The sequence below is a fragment of the Grammomys surdaster genome, unplaced genomic scaffold (assembly GCF_004785775.1).
Source record: "Grammomys surdaster isolate TR1022 unplaced genomic scaffold, NIH_TR_1.0 126531, whole genome shotgun sequence".
Classification (NCBI taxonomy): Eukaryota; Metazoa; Chordata; class Mammalia; order Rodentia; family Muridae; genus Grammomys; species Grammomys surdaster.
Window position 1 is genome coordinate 9,722,719 of NW_021621323.1, and position 15,059 is coordinate 9,737,777.

A 15,059-nucleotide genomic window follows, 5' to 3' on the forward strand; every position below is an offset into this window, starting at 1 on the left:
AGAAGAAAGGAACAGCAATGAGGTTAACCCCATGGCAAATCTATAAATTCAACCAGTATTGTATAACAGAAGAGATAACGCAAACACTACTCTTTCTGTAGAAGGAAACAGAATGTACAGATAGATTGATTTTCTAGTACCAGGCTTGATTTCCCTCGTGATGAGTGGGTCTTAAGTGTGATTAGACACTGATTCCTGACTGCCATGGCATGTTTGCCATGACTGCACCCTTGCCGCTATTATGTCATGCTGGATATAATTATGGTACGGTTCATACATTTCATAGCAGGATAGCACTCTTTGTGACTTTCCTCCTTTGGAAGCTTGCAAGGCACACATGGTACACAAGACCTACTTCTCATGAAGAAGGCTTCCAAGTAAAATCCAGCTCAGGGACAACTAGAAATTCTGAGAGCAGGAGAAATAAACTTCTTTACCAAAAACCATGACAATTGGCTCTCCAATATTAAATGGTCAGCCCTGAAAATATATACATATATGTAACATACAGATTGAACAGGTTGTATTTATATGTTTAGCAATATATTTTGAAAGCTATGTATAATATGTAAAATATCATATTTTGTTCATATAATTATATATGACGTATCTAAATATACTAAAAATGTATATATATATATATATATATATATATGAATGTATACATATATAACAAAAACTAAAGAAGAAAGAGACCATGAGATTGAAAAAGAACAAGAGTTACATGGAAGAATTTTGAGGACAAAATGGAAGCGGTAAATGATGCAATTATGTTATAATCTCAAAATATAAAAATATTTTTTTAAAGTAAATAGAGAAGGAGGGAGGGAGGGAGGGAGGGAGGGAGAGAGAGAGAGAGAGAGAGAGAGAGAGGAGACTGATGGGCAATTTTACGAAGTGAAAAGCAAGACTTATATTCTATAATATGAGTGAAGTATCTTCACTCAATTCCATGTATCTCTATTAGGGCCTTTGATAACTCTTAAGCCCTACAAGTGTTGACTGGACTTTGCCAAAAATTGCAAGTCTGATGAGTAAAAATAACCTGTTTTCTAAATGTGGTGGCACTTCTGTCTTAGTATTTCATATCTTCAGAATTCATCAAACTTTACTAAATGATAGTTATGTCAGAAACTGAGTGAATGAATCCTTGATGTCTTATTGAGTCTATAGTCAGTTAACAGAGCATCTTGACCACAGCTGCTCAAAGACTTCCAGTTCAGACCACAGGAACTCTTCAGAATACAGAATAACGAAGAGAAATTTTTGTTATTAACTTCAAAATTTTTGAAGTTTGGTTGTTTGGGACTCATTTTTAAGAGGAAGATAATGATTGCAAAATTTAATTCCTCTGAACTTCAACTTGTTTTGACTTAGTTTAACATGCAAGATAATTTACTCTTTGAAGTCCAGTCCCTCTCTGAGGAATTTTAATGGAAGAAGAGATGTACTCAAATGTGAGGTTTCTCCACATTATAAGTTTATTATTGCTCAAATAATAAAATACTTGTGCATTCCATTATTGGATATTGGATGTAGCAATTGTTCTTACTGCAAAATTTAAGATCATTTATGTTAGATAATATGGCAGATGTGTTGATGTGATAAAAGTAATTGGGAGGTATTTTTGAAATTTGGAAACAGAGTAATCTTGGAATTGATTTAATTAATAATTTTTATCCATTTTCCAAGCTAAAAGTCTAAGTGTATAATACAAGCATTTGGTCAGGTCTCCTTGGATATTTTGCCTCATGATGTTGATAATGGCGGTGTACATCTGGAAACAAGTTTTAATATCTCAAACCAGAAACTGAGAGAGATGTGAGTCCCACTACTCTTCATGAAAGCATGCTCCCAGGGACTCCTTAGTATTATTCTATTGAAGTGGAAACTTTCTTCAAAGTGGAAACTTTGGAAAGTTAATTATGTAAAACGATGTTTTGCTGGGGTACACAGGTTAAAGGATGTTTTGCTAAAGCAAACATGTGAAAGACTGTTTTCCTGAAGTAGACAAAGGTGAGAGGATGTTTTGATATACCAAACAGGTGAAAGGACTCATGATGAAGGAATACAAATAGGACCCCACAGACAATAAGAGATGAGCATTGAGCCTTGGTTTGGTTTGTTCCACTTTGTTATTCTTTGCTAACAGCACACATGGTTCACCTTACATAGCATTGCTGAGCTCAACTTGTGATAACACTGCCATTCAGAGAAACTCATCCAAGATCTGTTGGTGACGTTCCTGCGGCAGCTTGCCACATCTGGAGCCTCCCCTCAGGCCAGTTGGTGCGCCTGGCAGTTTCTTCAGGATTGAACTACAGCTACTTGGTGTTTGCTTGCTGAAAGGACTGGACTGTAGCTGCTGGTTTGTGCCTGGGGTCTGTCTGCCTAGAGGACTGCTCTGCAGCTGCTAAGTCGTATTTGGTGTTTGCTGCAGGACTGAACTTCTGCCAAAGAATATCAAGCTCATCCCTAAAGAACTATTATTGAACAGGTCCTCTTCCCCCATATCCTAATAACTTTTCTCTTCCACTACCCCTGTTGGGTGGTGGGCTAGAGGAGAGGTTGGATATTTATTAAAATGGATTGCAAAAAAATGTATGCCTACACAATATCCATTGACTCATGGGTATTCCACTAGGCCAATCTCTTAAAAGATTCACACCACCATCCAATAATGCCCTCCAGGGGATCAAGTTGCCTATACATGGATCTTGGCTGAGACCCAAGTCATACTCAAGCCAAAGTACCACATTGGCAGATAGCAGGTCACAATTTAGTTTAAAAAACACAATTTTCATAATATAGGAATGATTTTATACAGTGAAATGAAATATGGAATGGTGTGTTGGAGGGGGGAGTCTTATTGCATAACTTGAACACTCGTTTAATACAGAGTCAAGAAATAATTTCATCCCTTATTCACTTTGTGATATGAGTTGTCCAGTTTGGGGGGAATTTCAATAAAAATTCTAGAGTGGGAAATGTATAACATACTTTGTCACTCCTTCCTTACCTTTGATGCTAACTCTGAAAGGAAGTGTGTCATTCTCTTCTGCTGTCCCATGTTGACATTTGAAAGGAATGTGTACACAGCCCAGGACTGATGTAGCTCACTGTCATATGTTCACAGTCTCACACTAGTGCTTAGTTTATGGAAAGACCCTTCTTCATAGGTGAAAGCTATAGTCTCTAATATTGTTTTATCTACAATAGGTATTGGTTGGTTAGCAGGCCTTTCAAAAGATCTTTGCTCTTAATTAGCCTGAATTTTAGGAAGAAAGAAATATAATTAAATAATTGTTCCCCAAATGATTGAGGGCACAGTTTGTTACTTTTTGGTTAAAAGAGAGAAAAGAAGACATTTGTCACTTCTCAGAGCTTATTACTTAGTGCAGTGGAAAAGAAAAAAAATGTCACTCATATGATTGTTAGAGTATAAAAATACATTTTCATAAAGAAATACAAATGGTCTCAATTTGAGGCAATAATGACTAGGAATACCCTCAGTGACTGATTAAAATGATGTGGAAACTTTCAGCCATGCTTCAGGGATCTTTAACTCTTTCTTGTAGCCTTGGGACTCTTCTGGCTTCGTTAAGCTGCAATAGCTACAGGTGATTCACTCCACCTTGCCACGGAATATCTGCTTTTTGTATTTCTACACATGGGTTTTTACAACAACCTGATCTCATACTACAAATTGCCATTCAAACACTCCTGACTTAATGCTTAGAAAGAAAAAAAAAAGAAGCCCCAACTTGCCAGGAGTACATTGGGGTTATTCAGGTCCCAAAATGGATTCATTTCCTGCCATAATTATGACCACTTGCAGCTGAATTAAATAAATAAATAAATAAATAAATAAATAAATAAATAAATAAATAAAATGTAAAAAGAAATGACTGTCCTTAGGTATAGAAGGAGGAGAAAGTTTATTATAGATATGTGGAAGAGCATAGCCAGAGGCAGGGACATTTAGGGGAGTCCAGAGTGGATATGACCCTGAACTGTGTGGGGAGAGAGGAGATGGGAAGCCAGATGACAGCAGCCAGGACGTCCAAATGTACAAAAAGACAAATAACCAGAATGATTGGATGAGTTATGTAGGGAAGAGCATCCCAGAACCCTGGGCTGAAGGGTCAGAGTATGAGATGGGGTGGTGTATGGCAGCCAGGAAGACCGCATAACAGGTAGGGACAGAGGGACGCAGGGAAAATCTGGCTGCTGGTGTCTTCTTTGATATGTTAAATAGGCACCTCAGCCATTTGTACAACATTTGAAACTGAACAGTAGTGATTTCATAGAATATGGAAATGAACAAACCCACTAAACCAGCTGGGTCTCCATTTTGGGGAATTACTTCTAAGAGAGAGCATCATGGATAAGATACTCTCACCATCAAAGGTTTTTGGAGACATTTGTGGAGGCCTCTTATTTCACGAGGTTCCTTAAGGCAAAGGAAGAATCAACAGGTAGAAATAAAAAGAGAGAATATGCTGATTTAACTTTATAAATAGCAATTACAATTACTCTGTCAGACAATGAGTTGTCTTGGTAACAATAAGCTGGGTCACCTCATGGTGCTGACATCCAGATGATTCCCATTCAGGCTCAAGACTAGTACCAAATCCTATTGAAAGTCTAAAAACTTAGGGTTCTATGAGCACCTTTTTTTCTTATAAGAAGACACAAGGCACTTTGCATTCAACTTTTTGAAAGAGAAAAATTTAATATATTTTATCTTATTATACATTTCCCCTAAATTACAAAGTTGACAGCTGCAAATATATTCTGCTACAAAGCTTTCTGTAAGAAACATCTCTATAAGAAAATACATCTCATTAACATTTCCTGTAAATAAATTATTTCAAATAATAATTTTTGAGAGGGTGAATATAAGGGGAATAGTGTGAAGACTAGGTGGTAGGTGCCATAGCTATGTAGGAAATTCTGACCAAAATGTACCATTTTTTCACATCACAAAGCTTAAACTACAGAGTTTGCTCTTGGATGAATTAGCTTATGAGTTCTGCTCTAGCAGACGCAGGCAGAGCACAAACCACCATCATCCTGACAAAACGTGTCGGACGGAAGCTGAAATTCTGATTGGACTGGGCTTTGAGACTGCATATGGGATGCAAGTCAAACACAAAAGTGATGTGTGGTCTGCAAGAGCTTAAGCAACAGTAGGTTCAGTCTTTCTTTTCTTTCTTTCTTTCCTTTCTTTCTTTCTTTCTTTCTTTCTTTCTTTCTTTCTTTCTTTCTCTCTTGTTTCTTCCTTTCTCTTTCTTTTTACTTTTGTCCTTTTATGCTCTAGATGTAGTATTCCAACATATATTTAATCAGAAAATGGTTTCAGGGAATTTCGACAGATTAAAGATATGCTATTATGTTTTAACTTTCAATAGTTTCAGAAAATAGGAACTATGTCTTTGACAATGGAATACATTGAGAGGTTAGTATGCAAACTTCTGATGACATCATCACTCTAAAGCTTAGGGGAAGCTATTGGTTCCTCTCATATCACCTGGCTTAAGGGAACCCACTTTGTAAGAACCTATTCATATTGAGATTATCTTACAGTCTCAAAACCATGAAATCTTTTCAGGCTGGGGAGGGCAAGCTGCATTGTACCAAATACAATTGCATGAGAGCAAATCTCATGGACAGCTTCAACTTTGCTTCTGGAGCCACAGATGGCAGTCATAACAATTCATCCTGTTCTTCAGACATGTGACCTTAAAGCCTGGACAAATGACTAGGTTCCCTCTACTTCCCTGCTGTGCTCAACATAGTACAGATATCGCTCAAGTCTCTCGTGACTGCATCACCCTACTGATCTCCAGCTATGCAAGCATAAACATATTTATCAGTCTATCACATGTAGGGTATGTCAAAGTGGTAGCAAACAGTGCTCACTCCATTATTCAGTTCTCCTCATGAGTCAGAAATCTTTAATGGCTTCATAATCTGTGAGACGTCTTCCCTGTGCTTACATTGCACTAGACCTGACTAACGGCTCAAGCCTGAGCAGGCACCACATAGGCAATGCCATTCCTTTCCAATGCAGAATCTGCTTTTCTCTTATATCTGTCTTTATTAGTTCAGATGAAATTAAGTTTTTGAAACAGAAATGAGTGGTCTAAAGAGATACATTTACCCATTTCTAATCCATTGCCTTATCCAGTTAGAAACAACTTCTGGTTGTCTACCCTTTTCGAATGTCTAGATGACATACCAGTATCTTGACGTGAATTAGAAAATACTGACTGCCTTTTCCTCTTGTCTACCAAGGCCTTTATTTGAGAAAATCAAAAGAACAGTTTCCCAATTAAAAGGTGATTTTTGTGATGTGATTAATAATGCTGAATATTTTCATTCCCTGCACATCAGCTTTCGCTGTGTTTTAGAGATTCTCTTGTGTCAAGGGAAAGTGAGAGTAAATAATTGAACTATAGCTTTGAGTAGAAATGTGGCTTTAAGTTATTTTTATAGCCATTGCCAACCTGAAGGAAATGTCCCCTCTAGCTCAAGCCAAACTCTTAGAAAATCACATGGTATTCGTCAGTAATTTCCATGGTGTGCTTTCTTTTAATAATAGCATTTTCACAAATGTGTACATTATTTACATAAACAAGGTGCATAATGGAAACACTGGTCATGCTTAAGTTGTCACTGTCTCTACTTAATTCAGTCCTGCACTCTTCTGCTCCACATTCTTACCACATTCCTCACTCTTCTGCATTCTAATCCAGGTTTTCCATCATGCCATAATGCATTAAATACACAAATTCACAGTCTGCTAGTGATGACTCTTCCAGTGTTTATCAGATCTTCTGGCATACATGGAGTCTGGCTTTGGAAGAGTAGGTGGCATCTTTCCACACTTTGCAGGACAGGCCCTTTGCACAGTCACACCTCTGGAAAATCTCCAGCCCATGTGAACCTTTCTTGCGTTGTTTGGTACAGACTTCCCCCTGATGGAGCACTGGTTTGCAGATTTTGGTCCAGAAGTGGCGAGCACAACAAAACCCATCAATGCAGTCTGATGACCGCAGGCAGGGGTCTCCTTCGTGTCCTACAGAAAACAAGACCAAGGGGTTTACAAGTGTTCTTGACAGCAGTTTCTACTCTACAATCAGAATCACAGGAAATACTTTCTTGTATTATACTGACAATGATGATGAAAAGCCTTAGATTCATACCAGTTTTTTCTCTCTTTACACTCATAAGTCTGCCTTTGTCTGTTTCCGTTATCTACCATCTGAATATGAAATTCAATGAACAGTAGAGCTGTGTTCATATTAAGTTCATCACATTCTATTTTTTTCCTATTTCTCTCTGTGTGTTTATGTGTGAGTGTGGGTGTGGGTGTGGGTGTGCATATAGTGTGCATATATGCATAGTTTTTTCTTATGTGGGACTGCATGTGTGTGTGTATGTGCATGTACATGTGTACGAATAAATTTGAGAGACCAGAGTATGTTGGAAATAATCCTCCATCACTGTCTCACCTTCTTTGAACCAGAATCACTCAATCAAACATTGAGCTAATTGACATGGCTAAACTTACTAGCCAGCTTTCTCTGGGGAATCTGCTTGTGTCTGTCTTCTGAGGTTGGAGTTAAAGATAAACTGGCATGCTCTTCCCAGGATTTACAGAGTGGCAGGGATTGGAACTCCTGTCCTCATGATTGCATGGCAAGCACTTTACCCATGGAGTCTACTCCCCAGTCAATACTATAACTTTAGGTATTTTCTTGATGATTTTTTTTCTTTATGGGGTGAATTGGAGATTTAAAAAAAAAAGTTGGTTTCAAACTCATTAACTTGATGTCTATTCAACAGATCTCAACAAAGCTGTGACTCAAGAAAGCTACAATTTTCAGGGACTCTTGATATCATTTATTGGTTGAGACCAGCTATGAAAGCAGAAGTAGTAGCACACATTACTTAGTGCAGAGAATTGTCCCATGTATGGTAGTTGAACTAAGAATTATGAGAGGTTGATCAGCTGCAGGAATTCACTACCGCATTTAGACCAAAAGATCCCTAAAGAGCAGGTGATGTCACCTTCCAGGGGCTAGATTCATAAGGCAGCACCTAAAGCTCCATCTGACAGCAGCTGAAGACTGAAGGAATCATAGTTATGTCAAAATACCAATAGAGGCCATGAAAGTGGGAAGCAGTTTAAACCCAGCCAAATGCATCTAACAAAGAGTGGTGGGAAATGCATGGAACCATGAGTAGAACAGAACAGAGAGATGTCATCCAGCCTAGCTCAGAGTCATCAGGCTCAGGGGCAATCAGAAACTTATTTTACACTATGTGAGATTACAAATTTAGGTATTGTATTCACACACATACACAAAGATCAAGTCACCAAATAGTACCCTCCCACACACATCTTGGCTCCATTGATTTCTGTTTCAGTATAAGGAAGGGGTTGTCAAGTGGTATTAGCTGCCAGGTAGCAAAAACATTAGGGTTCTGAGGCTATTACAGCTCTTCACTTTTATTCTGTTGTAAAAACTCAACCATAAAAAACAGGACATTAATGAACATGTAAATCTGTGGTTTTATGAAATGTATTTTAGGTGATGCAAATGAGTCTCAAAGGTCGTTGTGTGTTGGACTGTAGAAATCCGGGGGCCAAGATAAAAATGTGGGGAAATGGTTTTGCAGAGATAAGCTATGGAAATAACATGATTAGAAAGGAAAACTAGATTTTCACATCAGGACTTCCCAGGGCACATCAGTGCATCAGAAACACTAAACAACAGTGGAGATGCACTATTATAAAGTTTTTTAGAACAGTGGGCACTGTTTTTTTATTTTTTATTGGGTATTTATTTACATTTCAGATGTTATCCCCTTTCTCCATTTTCCCTCCCACCCAGAAACCCCCTATCCTATCCCCCCTCCTCCTGCTTCTATAAGGATGGGATACCATCCACCTGCCCACCCACTCTCACCTCCCTGTCCTCGAATTCCCCCACACTGGGGCATCCAGTCTTCATGGGACCAAGGACTTCCTCTCCCACCTATGCCCGACAAGTCCACACTCCCCTACATCTATAGCTGGAGCCATGGGTCCCTCCCTAGGTGCTCCAGTGGGCACTTTAAATCATCTTGAAAAAGGAATATACAGATACACTTGAGAAAAGCCTCCTTTGGGTATACCTGTGCTTTATGCTTTTCTTTTTTTTTTAATTACTGTAAAATAATTTCATACTAGTCAACGTTGTTATTGGTTAGTAGGAGAATTCTGAAATGTTTCCACAGGGTGAAGGAGACTTTATACTCATGCATAACCCCATTATAAACCAATGCTTCTTCTAGATTGGTCTATGGATTACATGCCATCTGATTGCTCAGTGAAATCAACTTATCGAATCTTCAAAGGTGAAAAAATGACTGATAATTTAATTGCTAGTAGCAATATTGCCTTATGTATTTTTCACAGTGCTTTGCTCTTTCATAGGTTTGGACCAGACAGATTGGTTTAGAAACTTTCTTCATAAGAGAGGGATATTTAGAAATGGCATGGCAGGTCAGACGTTTCTCATAATATATACTTTCTAGCAATTCTAAGAAATCTCTAGCATTTTCAAAATTAAAAATCAATATGCCCAATTTGAATTGTGCATTGGTGAACATTTTAAAAACGGAGTCATAGAACCAAAATGAATTATCTGTGCTATCCTTTACTTCTTTATAAAAGAAAAAGTAAGCAACCATGGAAGTACAGGTGGTCCTACCTTTTATATGAGGCATCTTGGAGTGTGGCCTTCCTAGATTCTGCCATCCCAGGTCATGGTTGGAATAGTGACCATGGTTGCGATCTCTATGCCGAGTGCCATCCAGAGCTGGGATATGTGGGGTGAGGATGCTCTCGGTGACTGGGATGCAGATGCCTGGAAATGAAGGTGTAAATGGATCAGTTTAACTCTACAGCCTGTGATGTTCATTCTATCCATGTAAGCAAGACATTTGTGTGTCTATATCCTAATCTCCCTGCTATGTATCTCTGTATGTTCTGCTCATTTTCATTCACTTACTTATTGAAGATGGAACACTTTGGGTCTACAGCCAAGCTTCCTAAATCTGAATTTCTTCTCTTTCAAGACCAAATGACACTATGCAAACAACAACAAAATAGGAATCAAAACAAAATTAATCTCATTGAATTATTGTAGATACAGGCAAAGATCTTAGAATAGCAACACTGTGAGAAATTAAGTCAGTGTCTGGCTTTTTTTTAAAGTCATCCGGCAAGATGCCTGCCCAGGATCAATTTTGTTCATGAGTAAAACATCTCAGTCCAGCCTTTCTTCCTTCCTTCAGTTGCTTTGTGATTCTCATGACAGGTTTCTGCCTAAAGGCCAGAAGAGGCATGACAGTGAGTTGGTTTTTCATGGCTAAACTTATACTTCTAATCACTTTCTACAATTTCTTAATCATGTGTTATTTGTGATTGTTTGTCAGTTCACTATCAAGCCTGAATAAATGTCTGCCTGTGATTTCATTAGAGTTGAGTACATCCAGGCTACAGGTGAGAGTCCTTTGTACTTGGAGGGCCAGTCACCTCCCTCACCTAGTAAGGCTGCCCCAGGACATTTTGAATATAATAACTATAACATAAAACTCTTATGAACCTGGCCAATGGACTCACAACTGTACTGCCTGTCTTGTCATTCATATGTTTAGTAAACAAGACAAATGTAACATTTCAATTTTCCAATAGCCTAAATCAATGTAGAATATAGTTTACAAAGTAGCCAGACACAAGGAAATCTAAGGTTTGGAAGGTGACTCTGATATCTCATACTACATAAACCAAGATGTAAAAGCTCCCAAATACTGAAAAATATATAGCTCAGGAGCCTGTATAAAAAAGCATTAAACACCTTTCCGTTTAAGAAAGAAAGACCTGTTAACAATTGGTAGCTCTCTTACCGTTATTGCAGCGGGTACCAGGGCAACACATCCCATCTCTATGGCATCGCTTCTTTTTCCTCCGACAGACCATGCAGGCTGATGATCCTTGGTAGGGACTGTGGCAGTACCTTCCAACTTCGCATTCCTTATCACTGCTGCAAGGGTAGGCCTGGCATCAGATGGAACAGCACAGAAAGCAACAAGTGAGGTCATGGGACACTGAGAAGGCTTTGAGAAGCCAACCCGAAGGGAAACTATGTCATAGTTAAAGTGCCTGAATGAAATATACCATTTTGTGTAGTTCTGAACATTGGTTCTCTGGGGTGACCCTTAGTTTTGTAAGTATTGGCTTTTGATGGTGACAAAGATGAAACTGAGAATAAACTTGAAAGTAAAAATCATCATGAAGTTAACATTGCCCATACATTTTCATTGGCCTATGTTGGAGTTAGGATTTATACTTCACACTGATAGGTCCCTGCTGTAAAAATGACCTCAGAGGCTGTCATATTGCTGACTGCTATATTGCCACTAATGGCAGAACACAAGAGCAGTCTCTCCACTCCAGTCTCCCCAGCTACTGAAGGGCAGAGGGACAGTAAACAGGACCAATGATGATTGTGCTGGAAGTTAAAATATGTTAGCTGCCCAATCAGATAAGACTTCTCACAATATCTGCCTATGAAAAGGAAAGGGGCAACTCTTCCAGAATCATTTGAGAAACAACCTGATGGGCACACAAAACAGTGACATCCTACCAAACAGAACAAAGGATCTTGCCCTCATCCCTCCTTCCTCCACAGAGCAACAGTGGGCTCTGCACAACCAGATAGATGCTGGACATTGGTTTTCATGAAGCCCAAAGGATCCCTGCTCCCACAACCTCCTCTCAGGAGCTAGGCCTTCAGTTTGTTCAGAAAACGCTGTTTATGAATGTATTTCTCAAAGTTATCTAAGACGTGTTTGATAGTAACTCAAAAGATAGAAGTAAAATATGGACTCTGGTTCTATATGACTTGCCTTTTGGAGTTCTTGGGACATTTGACATGTATCTATTCAAAGACTGTAATGTCACTCAGCACAATTAGATTTAGAGAATTGAGATAGACCCTCTTATTTTATTTTATTTTATTTTATTTTATTTTATTTCACTTCACTTCACTTCACTTCACTTCACTTCACTTCACTTCACTTCATTTTATTTTATTTTATTTTATTTTATTTTATTTTATTTTATTTTATTTTTGAATCAAGGTCTAATTATGCAGCCTTTGTTTCCTGGAACTCACCACAGGAAGCAAATTGGTCTTGACTTTGAAACTTGTGACAGTTCTGCTTCTGTCTTTAGCTGGGATTATGAGCAAGCGTTACCAGGCCAACCATCCATTTGTTCTATTTTATTTTCATATTTTCGAGTAACCCATTAGGTTTTAACTAAAAAATGCAAATCACATTTTTAAAGCTCTGATCTTTGCTTTGAAGTGTGCATAAATGATATAAGGATGAAACTGGATAAAATGTCTCTAAAATAACTATTCTGGTTTGAGTACATTCATTATGAAATCTCACTTGATGTCCTGCCCCCAAACATTGTTTATTTTCTTTCTGCTATTCTCTCTGTCTCTCTGTCTGTGTCTGTCTCTGTCTTGCCCCTCTCCACCCCTCTCTCTCCTCTCTACCACATGTTTGCCAGGTATGTCTCATCCTCTTCAACTAGAAAGAAGAAGGAGAGATGAAGTTTATGTTTGAGCCTGGGGACAAATAGATTTTAACCTTATAATGTCTTATTTACCCTTGAAAGAAGAGCACTGGGAACCATTCACTTCACTATGAGAGCGATTTTCAATGCCTGCGCTGTGGCAATGCTCCGTGCATATGTAAGATGGATTTATATTTTTCGTCCACTTTACAGTTTCCTAAGTGGACTTTTGAGAATCCGAATGAAGCTGAATTCACAGTAGGCTGTTTTTCAAGAACTCAGCATTGATGAAAACAAACCAAATGTCACTTCCTGCCTTGCCACACTCTTTCCCCCTTGAGCAGTTTACCCTCTTCCTATTTAAGCCCATTAATTTTAATTGAAACACAAGTCACATGTTTCTGATTCATTTACATTCATTTCATCAAATTGTTTTGCAAGAAACATTTGATGTCTTACAAATCTTCTCTTCCTCAAAAATAGGACATGTTTTCTCAACAGAAACAAACATGCACCTCCTAAAAACATCATGTACTCTTCTCAACTCTGCAAATTCTCAGTTGGTTCTGAAGAGAAGTGACATGGGTTCCCATCTCTAAAGAACAGACTAAATTGGAGAATCAAGTTGATTCCTAAACGTAGCTTATTTATACAGGAATAATTGTCAAAAGGACACTGTTGTTCTCATCCTCAGTTATTGGAATTTGGAGATAATGGCTAGAGATGCCATGAAACAGAAGTATGGTTTGCCAGAATGGCTATTCTAACTGTAGAGAGGTCTATAGAGATGGGTCTGGTTAACTTTTGTGTGTGATTTTTTTTATTTATAAGTTTTTTTATAATGAAGCTTATTAAAAAAATAAAAGTGGTATGCACAGTATAGCCACCTCAATACCTGAAGCTCATTTTTATCTAAAACAAACTACATGATTGGACATAGAGTTCTATTATGCTCCTGTATATTCTTTCCTTTCTTTAAAGTGGAACTGGCACAGGCAAAGGCAGAATATATTTTTTAGCATGAAATGGTGCAAACATTGTGTGCTTGGGACTCAATGCCCATGTAAAAATTCAAGAAAGAATAGTTCGGGAATTTGAAAGTAGAGTTTAATAATTTTAAACACAAACATGGCTTCTCTCAAGCTTATAAAACTCTTGGCTTCAGTAAACTATATAAAGTCTAATATATGATTATGAACATATATGTAGTACATAAATATTTTCAAGAAAGGACACAGTAAATTGAGTAAATTAAGTTTGAGAGAAGCAAGTGATATTTGGAGACATGCCTTGCCTTAAGAAAATTAGCATCCTCAGCACAGATTTACTGAGGCATAAAGCCATTTTAGCCTAATCATTATCAAGAAAACAAAACATAGGAAAATGCAGGCCCTGACTTATTAACAGTGATCCTTATGTTTCATCATTGACATGTCCTACTTCAGTAATGAATTCTAGACAAGGCATTTTAACACTAACATGAGGGCTTGGCCACTTGCCATTTTGTTGGTGTTCTTTCCTGTTTGTTTTTCTATGATTACATGTGTCATCAAGGAGAAGCAAGGAGAGAGAACAGGCAGACAGAGATAGGGCCTACTACCACATGAGACCCGGAAGAAGTGATGAGCACAGGAATGAATGAATGGACTTCTGGTGAGAAAATACACGTAAATAAAATGGCCAACTAGCAACTTTCACAGGAAAGATCTTCATTTCCCAATTACTTTGGTCTCAAAAGGCCAACCAATTATTTGGTTCTCACTTGATGATTGTATTGTGGCAAACATAAAGTAAATTTGAAAGACTTAGCCAAAATTTTGATTTAGTAATAATAACATGCTTACCTGGTCCTGTTTTAAAGATTTAAAAGCAAAAGGTTGATAATGTATCTTAGTGCAATGGTTTATAGCAGTGGGGTTTTATGGCTCTGCTGATTTGGTCTTTGGAGAAGAGATACTTGTGTGTGCAGACCTGGGGCAGTCTACTGGAAAGCCAATGACCAAGCATAGGAATTAGAGTAAAACTTGGGTTCTCCGTCTACTAAGTCTCTCAGAACTGATTAAAGACCTCATTTTATCAACATCCACAATCATTCACCATCCAGACTCAGGTATGGCTATGGTGTAAATTAATTAGGGACACCTCATAGGAGGAGGTGATTAGCCATAAATATGAGAACTGTCCAGAATCAGGTTAAAAAAAAAAAAGACGACATTAGTTTTAACTTAACCCCCTCATTCTAAAAATAGAGTTCTTTCTTTCTATAAAATTTTAAGTTAGTGTTCATTATCATCATGCCTGGAGAGAGAGGGAGACACACACACACACACACACACACACAAGACATACACACACAGAGGGGGGGAGGGGGGGACACATTGGATACAGCTTGAGTTGAAATCTATCAGAAATC

At 38.1% G+C, this 15,059-nt stretch overlaps 1 protein-coding gene across 1 annotated transcript in view; it reads right to left on the reverse strand.

The window, feature by feature from the left end:
• Positions 1-6,566: 6,566 nt before the first annotated feature.
• Positions 6,567-15,059, reverse strand: part of Dkk2 (dickkopf WNT signaling pathway inhibitor 2) — a 91,012-nt gene continuing 82,519 nt past the window's right edge. The window contains exons 2-4 of the mRNA XM_028760499.1: positions 10,966-11,116; positions 9,768-9,923; positions 6,567-7,084 (exon numbers count right to left, since the gene is read on the reverse strand). Of these exons, the coding sequence (XP_028616332.1) occupies positions 6,834-7,084; positions 9,768-9,923; positions 10,966-11,116 (558 nt within the window). The 3' untranslated portion in view covers positions 6,567-6,833. The remainder of the gene's footprint in view (positions 7,085-9,767; positions 9,924-10,965; positions 11,117-15,059) is intronic.